Source organism: Neolamprologus brichardi, chromosome 3 (assembly GCF_056152115.1).
Source record: "Neolamprologus brichardi isolate AB-2024 chromosome 3, ASM5615211v1, whole genome shotgun sequence".
In the NCBI taxonomy this organism is placed as follows: domain Eukaryota; kingdom Metazoa; phylum Chordata; class Actinopteri; order Cichliformes; family Cichlidae; genus Neolamprologus; species Neolamprologus brichardi.
Window position 1 is genome coordinate 53,641,067 of NC_142106.1, and position 12,231 is coordinate 53,653,297.

The 12,231-nt window shown below is 41.9% G+C and overlaps 1 protein-coding gene across 2 annotated transcripts in view; it reads right to left on the minus strand.

Moving 5' to 3' along the window:
- LOC148105834 (protein NLRC3-like) overlaps positions 1-12,231 on the minus strand; it is a 111,969-nt gene that overhangs the window by 25,608 nt on the left and 74,130 nt on the right. The window contains exons 1-7 of one of the 2 annotated variants that reach the window (XM_087838952.1): positions 10,081-10,175; positions 9,819-9,968; positions 9,592-9,705; positions 6,361-6,437; positions 4,405-6,244; positions 2,723-2,899; positions 791-986 (exon numbers count right to left, since the gene is read on the minus strand). In XM_087838952.1, coding sequence (XP_087695078.1) covers positions 791-986; positions 2,723-2,899; positions 4,405-6,244; positions 6,361-6,437; positions 9,592-9,705; positions 9,819-9,968; positions 10,081-10,169 — 2,643 coding nt within the window. In that variant the 5' untranslated portion in view covers positions 10,170-10,175. Of the gene's footprint in view, positions 1-790; positions 987-2,722; positions 2,900-4,404; positions 6,245-6,360; positions 6,438-9,591; positions 9,706-9,818; positions 9,969-10,080; positions 10,176-12,231 lie in introns of those variants that run through there. The other variant, XM_087838951.1, reaches the window with a different exon arrangement.

Genomic DNA, 12,231 nt, shown 5'->3' on the forward strand with positions numbered 1-12,231 from the left:
TGAATAAACAGTTAGGAAAAATGATTCATAGATGGCCTGAAATTCCCCAGTTAGCAGTTTGGTAGATAGCTATGACATGCTAATCCCATCCAGCAGCTGTATTCTACCTTTAAGCTGATCCCTGCTGAGCCAAAGCACTTTTTCATATACAAATTACAACCTTTAATAGAAACCTATTGGTCAGCATCTTGTTAGCCTGCTGTTAGCTTCATTTCACAGAAAACTGAGAGAAACTAACAGAGTTGATAAAGAATAAAGAGAAATGTGCTGATTTAAAGCCTTTGAAGTGCTTCAGATGATCTCTGTCCACTTCTGTCCACTCATTCATTCATGTAAGCTTTCTAATGCAGCTTTGATCTTCACAGTCTGCTTTATGAAACTCATTCTAACCCTGAATGTCAGAGTGTTCCTCCTTCTCTTTCCCATCATTCATGCTGGCAGTGGAAGAGATTTGGATGTTGGACTGTGTTTTGGATGATGTGTGTATGTTTGTGTTGGACTGCTGTCTGTAAAGCAAACACACATTTTACTTTGGATTTCAGTGTCAGACAGACTTTAAGGTGGAATGAAGAGTTGGAGAGTTTCACAGTGAATTATCCAGTGGAGGATTTTTCTTCTTCTTTGAAGGTTTGAAATGTGAACATTGTTCTGCTACAGTCAATGGACTAAACCAGAGAAGAAGAAAACAGACTTTACCATGAAGATCCTCAGTGTGGATCAGTATAATATCAGCCTGATGTCTGCAGTTTAGTGTCAGCACAACTTTCACATCATATTCATCTCAGCACAACTAAAACATGCTGACTGACCTCAGAGTTTCAAGTCCACATCCTGGACTCTCCATGAAACCACACAGATGCTTCACTCCTGAATCCTGCAGCTCGTAGTTCCTGCTCAGGTCCAGCTCTCTCAGATGGGAGGGGTTGGACTTCAGTGCTGCTGCCAGATAATCACAGCTGATCTCTGACAAATCACAGCTCACCAATCTGTATAAAGAATGAAAGATGTAAGTTTAGTAGACAAAGTGTGAGCTTGAAATCATTCAGTGTTTCATCATCTGATCAGAGCTTAAGAAGGTTCAGAATGTAGAAGTTTAGAAAATGGAAACTCCAAACAGCTGAAGCCAACAGGAAGCAGCTTCAAACAAACACAACAAGAGAAAAAACTCTGAATGTTTCACATTAAAGTCGTACATTTATCATAAAAACAGGACAAAGACTTGAAAAAGTCGTGTTTTTTCTTCCAGGAACCACAAGGCTTCACTTTTAAAGGTGAAGTGTGAAAGAAATGGACATATTTGAAGTCCAACACCTTTTTCCAGTCACATTATTAAAGCAGACAAACTACAAGCTCATTTTCATTCCAACAAGTCATCTTCTGACCTGGACTAACAACACTGGTCTCTATGTGCAGCTGGCTGTGAGACCAGTGCTCAGGGAGCATCTACAAAGTGCAACACTGAAAGAACATCACACACTAATTTGCTTCCATCATCCAACCTGAAGAGGAAACAGAGACGCATCCCCTTCAAAGTAAAAGCTGCTCCTTTTGGACACAGTATCAAAGAAAGTCTACAGTATAACAAAGAAAAGACAGAAAAAAGTTCTGGTTGTTTTTAAATTTTGCAGAAATGAAACTACACTAAGCTCAATTATGTGACAGATATTTCATCCCATGTCAGTTTGGCCTCATCCTGGGCCGGATTATCCAGCACACACTCTGACCACAGGCCCAGGGGCCACGCACAGCTGGGCTCCATCCAAGACACAGGAAACAAACCAACACAATAATAAAAAGCACCATGTGATCTTCTTACATCTTCAAGACAAATATAGTAAAAACATGAGCATATTTGTTTCCTGATAAAATGATGTGATAGGTAGAACAGAGTAAAGTGGTGGTGTTACAGCCTTTCTCCCCTCTGCTGCCGAGGCTGTTAGTCTCTCCCAAACTCAGCTACAGGACTTCCAAATGAACGAAAGCAGCAGAAGTGGCTTTACAAATGAAAGAGGAAGAGGAGAAGAAGAGGAGAGGGAGGCCACCCTGACCATCACTCCAGCTGAAAACATCACACTTCCATTAAAGTTGGTGAGAAAATATTGAACAGGATGAGCTGCTGGCTAATCTGGAGGCTGTAGCAGCAGCTCACAGTCACAGTGGATTTCCACTCATGAAAAAGCTCTGGCTGCTTCATTTCTCATCTCATATCAGAGACTTTAATGCTTCACTGAAGCTGTACTGTGATGCTTCCATATTCCAGTGAGGCCTCCATAATGATTTCAGCTGTTCTGTACACACACTGTGTGCCCTGTATGGCTCAAAGTCTCTGCAGCCTGTTTTTATCTGCTATCATCAGATCTTCATCATCCTCATTCACATCCCTCACACACTCTACAGCCTCATCAGCACTGACTTCATCTTCACTGACTGATGGGGCACAACATGAACCTGAAACATTTGTCCTGTCAAACATCTCCCTGTCACCACTCCACTTCTGTCAACCTTTAAATGAACCCTGCTCAAGTCTGTCACTTCTGTTTGGAGCCAAAAGGAAAAACTGTTGTTCAGTCGTTTGGAAAGACAACTTTTCTGAAAGCACTCAAACTTCTTCACATTTGTCTTCAGACACATCCTGAACATTTAGGAACTAAAGAAAGTTTCAAACATCAATCAAAGACCTGAAATATAGAAAAACAACAACAGCCGCAGTCAGTGAGCGCACCTCAGAGTCTCCAGTCGACAGTTTGGACTCTCCAGTCCAGCACACAAAAGCTTCACTGCTGAATCCTGCAGCTTGTAGTTGTTACTCATGTCCAGCTGTGTCAGATGGGAGGGGTTGGACTTCAGAGCTGAGGCCACAACTTCACAGTGAGACTCTGAGAGTCGACACTCAGTCAGTCTGTGATGATAGAAAATATAAAATGTGTTATTATAAAAGCAGAAAATCTGCATTATAAACACAGACTGAATGAAGACAAAACAGAGTGAGGTCATAATCTGATGAATCTGCTCCTCACATCTGTGCTTCAGCTCCTCTTACTGTGTTTGACATGAGACAACGATTGAGTCTCTCTCAGACCTGCAGACTTTTAATGAGAATCTTTGTTTGGCTTTAATCTGCAGATGAAGGAGGAAGATGGTGTCACATTTAGGCTTCCATAATGTCCACAGTCTGTCACTGAGATCTGATCCAGAGTCAGAGTGAAGACACACATTTGGACTGTTTCCTGTTTTGACTCCAGAACATTTTGAATGAGTTCAGCTCAGTGAAGAGTTCCAGCTGGAAAGATGATCTCTGTTTGCTACCTGCTGTCAGGTACGACTGTTCACGTCCACACGCAGGAAAAACCTGCTGACTGTTACCAAACGGAGCAGAAATCTCATCACTGGACAATAATGATGAATGAAATCAGAGCTGCTGATATCAGATCTGATTTCAGGGGAACTAAACACAGAAATGATTGGCTCATTTTAGCTTTCTGAGCCATTATCTGCTGGTGTGTCGCTAGTTGGCAGAAAATGATTTGTATTCCTGTTCAGGGCTTCAGTGTTTATGAGTCCAGATCCAGGTGACAGCAAGTCAAAATGATGTTACCTTTCTGTGTCCAGCAGCAGCCTGTATTCACTTTGAATATTGTTATAACCTGACATGGATCAGTTTGTCTTTGATTGGTTTGTAAATGTCACTGTTTCCATTGGACCTGAGTGACGGTACAAAGACAGAGAGGGAGAGAAAGGAGAGAGAGGATGGAGACAGCAAAGAGAGAGCAAACACAAACAGGTGAGAGTGGACAGGTGACCAAGGTCAGCAACCAATCAGAGAGCTTCTGTTTGACCCACAGTCACTGATGATGACTGCACATAACCAAGCAGTGTGTTACTCTGATATCAAATATGGATCCTGCTCTTATAATAATGATCATCAGATGATATTATTGTGTTATTTTGTAGCTGAATACGATGTTTGTGTGATTATCAGTGAAAGAAGCAGTGAGGAGGATGGAGAGAGAGAGAGGACAGAGGGTGAAGTTAGAAACACTAAAAGGATTTTTCATGGATTTCATGGATGATTTGAGTGATTTCCAGCAGGACACTTAAACATGTCAGTGGACGTGCTAAAGAACATATTCACTGATATGAAACGTGTCATTGAACAGGATTAATATCAGTGGAAACATGGTGGAAACAGCTGTGACTGCATGGATGTGACACACTTCAAATCTGTTCTCCACTCTTGGATTTGGGATCCATGGAGCTGCTGCTGAGTCTGTACAATAAAGGAATGGTGTGGAAGGTTGCAGCGTACGGACACAAACACTTTGTGGTTACAATCTGATTTTATTTTCAAAATTAAACTACTAACCTACACTCATCAATGATGTTAATGATCACATCTGGACTCACCGAGCCTTTCTGCAGTTCCTCAGAGCTGGAATCAGTCTCTGTCGTCCCTGCTTTGATGTTTTGTACTTCTGCAGGTCCAACTCATCCAGAACCTCCTCTGACATCTGCAGCATGAAGGCCAGAGCTGAGCACTGGATCTCAGAGAGTTCCTTCTCTGATCTGTTCTCTGACTTCAGGAACTCTTGGATCTCCTGATGTACTGAGAGGTCGTTCATCTCCATCAGACAGTGGAAGATGTTGATGCTTCTGTCAGGAGAGATTTCATCACTGTTCAACTCCTTCAGGTTGTTGATGACTCTCTGGATGGTGCCTGGACTGATCTCTGTCTGACCCAGCAGACCTACTAAGAGTCTCTGGTTGGACTCCAGACAGAGGCCATGAAGGAAGTGAACAAACAGGTCCAGGTGGCCATTTTTACTCTGGAGGGATTTCTCCATGACTTTAGTTAAAAAGACATCCAGTGATGTGAAGCTGTAAGACTTGAACATGTTCTTAAAAAAAGATCTGTTTTTGTGTTCTTCTCGGAAATGCCGAAGAAAAACTTCTACCACCTCTGTGTTCCAGTTGGTGTGACAGTGGAACATGTAGACTGCAGCCAGAAACTCCTGAATGCTCAGATGAACAAAGCAGTAGACTGGTTTCTGGAAGATCACACACTCTCTTTTGAAGATCTCTGTACAAACTCCTGAGTACACCGAGGCCTCTGTCACATCCAGACCACACTGCTCCAGGTCTTCTTGGTAGAACATGATGTTTCCTTTCTCCAGATGTTCAAACGCCAGCCTCCCCAGCTTCAGAAGAACTTTCCTGTCACCCTTCATCAGCACCTGTGGACTCGTCTCATGTCCCTGATGGTACTTGTTCTTCTTCCTCTTTGTCTGAACCAGCAGGAAGTGTGAGTACATGTCAGTCAGGGTCTTGGGCAGCTCTCCTCTCTGCTCTGTAGTCAACATGTGCTCCAGAACTGTAGCAGTGATCCAGCAGAAGACTGGGATACTACACATGACGTGGAGGATCCTGGATGTCTTCATGTGGGAGATGATTCTGCTGGACAGCTCTTCATCACTGAATCTCCTCCTGAAGTACTCCTCCTTCTGGGCGTCAGTGAAGCCTCGTACTTCTGTTAGCCTGTTAACACATGTAGGAGGGATCTGATTGGCTGCTGCAGGTCGGGAAGTTATCCAGACGAGAGCCGAGGGAAGCAGATTCCCCTGGATGAGGTTTGTCAGCAGCTGGCTGACTGATGACTTCTGTGTGACATCAGACAGCAGCTTCCTGTTGGTGAAATCCAATGAAAGTCTGCTTTCATCCAGGCCGTCAAAGATGAACAAAAGCTGAGAGACAGCCAGCTTCTCTGCTGTGACCTTCTGTAATGTTGGATGGAAAACATGGAGCAGCTCCAGAAGACTGTACTGCTCATCTCTGATCAGGTTCAGCTCCCTGAATGAAAGCAGAACCACCACACTGACATGTTGGTTCTCCAAGCCCTCTGCCCAGTCCAGAGTGAACTTCTGCACTGAGAAGGTTTTTCCAACGCCAGCCACGCCGTTGGTCAGAACCACTCTGATGGGTCTCTGTTGGTCAGGTAAGGCTTTAAAGATGTCCTGGCACCTGATTGGAGCGTCATGGAGGGCGTCCCTCTTGGAAGCTGTCACCAGCTGCCTCACCTCATGTTGGGTATGAACCTCTTCACTCTGTCCCTCTGTGATGTAGAGCTCAGTGTAGATCCTGTTGAGGAGGGTTCTACTTCCTGTTTCATCACTTCCTTCAGTCACACGTTCACATCTCCTCCTCAGACTGATCTTATGTTCATCTAAAACCTCCTGCAGACCAACATCTGCTGAAAGAAAGAAAAACAATGAGACTAAAGAGATAGATAACTCTTCAATGTCTGAACAACACAAGAAGTCCAGTTTTCAGAAATGAGTCCATCAGCAGACAGATGTTCAGTCTTACTTTGTACACAGCTGCTCTGACTGGCTGTCTGCAGTCCAGCTCTGCTTCTGGATCTTTCTCCACACTGTGCAGAAGCTCTGATGGTGACACAGAAAAGTCAAAGTGGAGATACTTCTGTCCACCTTTGATCAGACTCATTATAAAAAGGAAAAAAGTTTTAACACAGTCATGTTTCCAGTTCACTGACTTACATTTATTCCATGGACACTCACTCTAACCTGAACCACAGCCACAACCCAACATTGTTGAGGCCTCATCTCCTCCTTTCCTGACTGTAGAGGTTAAATATGCAACAACCAACAAATAAAAGAATTCGGTTCATTTCAAAGAAATTCACACGGTGACCAATTAAAGTAACCGTAATAAAGGAGACAACATCCTGTTGATGGTGGGATTATTTGAAAGATTTGCTTTAGTCACGTCACCAAATGCAGTTGAACCACCCGTGGATCCATGTTTCACCATTCTACCACTCTGAGCTCTGCTTTTTAATCATTTTATTATTATCATCATTCATTTATTCATTCTTTGGAGGGGAGCTATTTCCTAATGCCGCCCTAATAAGGTGATGTTCAAGGGGGAATATAACAGAAACTCTTTCAGTGTTATTCATTAATAAATTAACAGATAAACTGTGAAGAAGAAAAAAACTGAGATTTAAAGGAGAGAGTGAGAAACTTGATCATCCATCCTCATAATACATGTTTATCAGTATCTGCTGTGACCATACTGCAGTAATAACTACAAGTCTACATTTCTGTGACTGTTGATCAATCACAGCAGGAATCTGAGCTCATCTCTGCACACAGAGCAGCTTCAGCTCTGGGATAATCTGCTCGCTTCACGTCCTTCTCAGCTCACAGACACTCATCCTGATATTTTCCTTTAACATTTGATGGTATAATTCATCTGAGTTTACACTTTATCTGTATAAATACAGAAAAACAGACCCAAACACCATAAACCATCAGTTTCACCATGTAGAATATATTGTTGTTTCCTTGCTTTTAATTCAGAGAAAAAGTCTGATTTTGATTTTCTCTGTTCTCTTTGCCACAGCCCATCCCAGCAGCAGCTGAAGCAGCTGACTGTCACAACACTGAATAACACTTTAGGAGGAATTTCAGAGGTCAGTAAAGCTCCAGTTTCAACATCAGTAAATTAATCATAGTTCATCATAAATGTTAACCTGGCTGCACACATGTTAATGTTAGCCATTTAAATATTAGCAGTTAGCTGAGGCCACAAGAAGAAGAGGCCCTAGAAGAACAATAGATGATAAGATTAGATTTTCAAGACTAGGCAGAGACGTGTTTTCCTTTACTGTCTCTTACAGAGGAGGGAGCAGACAACAGATGAGGTCACGGAGGTACGGGGAGGATTCACAGCAGACAGCAAGACTGCCACATCCATGCGAGAGAGCGATGGCTACGATAATCTCTGTTTTTGTCTCCCTATATAATGTTGTACAGCCCATTTGAGGGTTATCCTCTCTGTGAACCAGATGCTTGATGCTTGACAGACAGCTGAGACTGAAGGATGAGAGACGAAACGTTTCTCCCACGTTTCACAATCCCATTCCCCAACTCTCTGTGAATGGGACTCATGATCATTGATCAGTGGTTGTTGATCAATGGTCATGAGAATTGCATAATTAAGATTAAGGAACTGACCTCCCAGCCCATTGTTCCTTCAGTGGGCTGGTTTCAGTCATTATGCAAATGTCCTGTTTATAAGATTGAAACCTGCAGTCAGCTGAGACTGAAGACGTCACCTGGATGACTGACGAAACGTTTCTCACACAAAACACTACGTCCAGATGAACAGAATCAACTTTTGGAGAAAGTTGAATCAGTATTTCAGCTTTAAGAGGGTATTTTAACACAAACATCAGTCCTTCTACATAAGTATGTTTGACACTTTCTTTACGCCTAAATTAACTTTACTGTTAACGAGTTTTCATGTTTCTGTAATCCACCAGTGTGCTCATGCTTTTTCAATTGAAAACATATTTTAATGATCAAATATAATTATTTTTGTTATTTGTGGATTTTAAATGTCCTTGACAGAGACAGATGATAATCATCATCCTGCACTGTGGTCTCAGGTTTGGTCGAGCTAGCACAAAGAATGGCTGGCTATGTTGAACTTCCTCCTGGGATCTACACTAAGAAGTGAGTTCAACATTAGCAGGGTCTCTTTCCTTTATCTGGATTCACTTTAGCATTCACAGTCACGTGAAGCTTGTTATTAACTCGATAAGTCAACCCAGGGTTTCAGCTGAGCGTTCACATGAAACACATGGTGTTGGCAGCATCTGATCAATCATATTCATGGAGACGTGTATCAGCAACAGAGCAGCTGAGTTTGCAGAAGGAGGTCAAACTAAACCATAGGAACAATATGAGGAGATTACACACATAATAAAATACTAGCAGTAACACAGCTGCTGCAGACAAATCAGTCGTGTGATCGTGTGTGAGAGGAGAAGGACTGTAAAGGAGTTTGCTATTAAAAGCTCTGTATGAATGTGGGAGCATTTGAAGGGCTTTAAAAAGGCCAATATAAAATAAAAGGCAGCAAAACTGCTGACTGTGAAAGTCACCAGACTTATCAGACCTCTGTGAATAAGACCTGTAAGAACACCTATTTGTACTTGTTGGCATTATATCAAATACACACGTATATTAAGCCTTTGTTTGAACTCTGGTTGAATTTGTTACTTTCAGACTGTGAAACATCACAGAGGCTGCAGCTGCAGATCTTTTTTTTCACCTGGAAATTTACTTTAAATGTTAGATGGAAAGTGTATTGCTCAGTTTAACCAAAGTAAGAACAATAATCCATAAACCTTCATAAAGACAAACATCTCCCCAGAACATTGAGCTGCTGAAGTGTCACTGAAGGGAAAAACTATTTGTCCTCCTCCATCCAGCAACACCTGAAACACCTGAGTGGAAGCTCCTCCCTACACTGTGTTTGAAGCAAAGCACAAAGGAGACACCTGCTGGAGCAGCTGGAGTCCTACAGACACTCAGCCTCTTCACTACACAAACACCTCCTACAACATCCACTCTTTCCACTCTGACTGCTGTGTTTGTGGAAACACTCCAACACACACCGCTTCACATACCAACATAGAAATGTGTGTGAAAAAGAGCTGAGCTGATATTAAACATGAGGATTTATTCAAAAATACAGAGTCAGGAACAACATCTAGACACACATTACCTCTCAGCAGCAGAAGAACATCCTTTAAAGTTTACAACAATTTCCTTCGACTCGTTGCTCTTTAAGGAAACACAGCTGGGTTCAGGTCCAGGAGATTCTGGCCTCTTATTGATCCTAAAAGAAAAACAATAAATGTAACAGCTTCATGAGATAGGAAGGAAAAACTGGAAATATTAAATTAAAGACATGATGAACAATCTGAAACTCATAAAAAATAATGTACTTACTCTTTGTCACATAACAGTCTTTTGTTAAAGTTTACAGCAATATACTTCGAGTCGTTGCTCTTTAAGGAAACACAGCTGGGTTCAGGTCCAGGTTCTGGATTAGTTTTAGGGTTATGTCCAGCTGAGCCTGGTACGCCCCACAGCTCTGGGCTTTAAAACAACACACACAGAGGTATGAGTGTGAATAATGATGGAGCAGTGATGTGAGTGCTGAGCTGTGACATGGAGAAGAGTCATGGACAGTTAGAGATGGTCATCTCACCTCTGAGCTTTGGTCTGGCTCTCATGTTCCCCACACAGAGTGGTTTTAGAGGGAGGGACTCCCTCCTCTCTGTCCTCACACTGATCCATGCTGCTGAAAACGTCCAGATGAACAGAATCAACTTTTTGGGGATTTATTGGATGATTGAGCATCAAGACACTTTTTAATATTCTACTAATTTCTGAAGCTTTTTACCAATTTTGTTCAAATTGGTCTGCTGTCATTTTATTGTTGACAAAAAGAGATTTTGAGTTTGACTGTTGACGTTTCCATGTGGGACTGTTGCTGCAACACCAGGATGTTACTACAGAATACACTTTATATTGTGAGCACTTGGATGTTAGTCCAGTGGTCCTAAACTGACACACCTGCACCTGGATTCATTCTGACCCAACAGTGTTTCATACTTAATACATCAGACACAAACTCTGCAGCTGTCATTGTGTGCAGAGTGTGTGCAGCAGGACACTGTGTCCTATGAGTGTTATACTACAATAAACAGAGCCTGACCACGGGCATAAAGAGGGCAAAAACCCACTTATGCTCTAAAGATGAAGTTCTATTTCTCTTCAAATGACCCTCAGAGCATGTGGAGGGTCATTAAACGCATCACAGATTACCTCAAGAACAACAGGCTGAAGAACATAAAAACAAATGCAGAGTTTCTGTCTGATGGTTTGAACATGAAACAGGAATTATTGAGCAAAAACGGCCAGTTTACTAACTCTGTGGAATTTATGATCTAGCATCAGTGCATTCACCTACAATACACGAATGAATATCACCAGTTAAACTGAAAAAGGAAAAAACATGCATACAAGTACGACAGCAGACTAGGGGTGGGTTTTGATTATCGATTTATCGATTAAAATCGATTCTCGCTTGGATAACGTGATATCGATTCATTAAAATCAATTTTTTAATATAAATTTATTTTGGCCAAAATGCCAGAATCTCAGGTTAAACCCCCCAAAATTTCAACAACCACCAAACAGCTAAAACAGTAAATGAGAGCAGGAACACGGATTCTGCACAAAGACGTAAACACAAAGCGCGGAGCCGCCAACGCATCAGAATCAGTGAGATGTGACTTTCTCACCTGACTGCACGGACACGAGCTGAAAGCCGACAGCTCGTTGATTCTGATGTTTCGGCGGGTCCGCGCTTTGTGTTTACGCCCTTTAGCGCTGATTCTGAAGCTGCAGGTTTTATCTCTCTCCAAACAATATTGAGTAAACCAGCAGCAAAAGAAGATCCAAACTACGCTTCACATAAACATCGTCATGAATTCCCTCTCGATAAAATCATACTTCATGCACAGCTCTCTCTCTCTCTCTCTCTCTCTGTACTTCAAGGACAGTTTCCCGTCTAAAAATCTGTTTACTGCATTATTCGGTTGCTTGTTTTGCACAAGTCTACCGTTCTTACAGCCTGTCGGCCGCTGTTTTTTTTTCCTTTCACTTAATTGCGAAAAGAAAACCTAATTTCTGCTGTTCAATACTGAACAAATTTAAACGTTTTAAAATTATGCAAAATGCAAAATGCTCAGCTGTGTCTCTAATAAAACCGCAGCAAAACAATCAGAGGGAATCCATGACGATGTTTATGTGAAGTGTAGTTTGGATCTTGTTTTTCTGCTGGTTTACTCAATATTGTTTTGAGAGAGATAAAACCTGCAGCTTCAGAATCAGCGCAAAAAGGGCGTAAACACAAAGCGCGGACCCGCCAAAACATCAGAATCAGCGAGCTGTCGGCTTGCAGTCAGGTGAGAAAGTCACATCTCACTGATTCTGATGCGTCGGCGGCTCCGCGCTGTTTGGTGGTTGTTGAAATTTTGGGAGGTTTAACCTGAGATTCTGGCGTTTCGGGCAAAATAAATTTATATTAAAAAATTGATTCAGGATTTTAATTAATCGATATCACGTTATCCAAGCCAGAATCGATTTTAATCGATAAATCGATAATCAAAACCCACCCCTACTACTAAATCAAGGGTAGCCTGAACTTAAAGTCACACTGAACACAGCAAGTGTCTCTGCTCTCAGATACAAAATCTGCCTTTAAAAGTTAAGAGTAATGAAATCAGCAGTTCTGATTCTATAATTTGTAGTCTCACACACCACTTGTGCATTTTTGTTGTTTTGATTTACA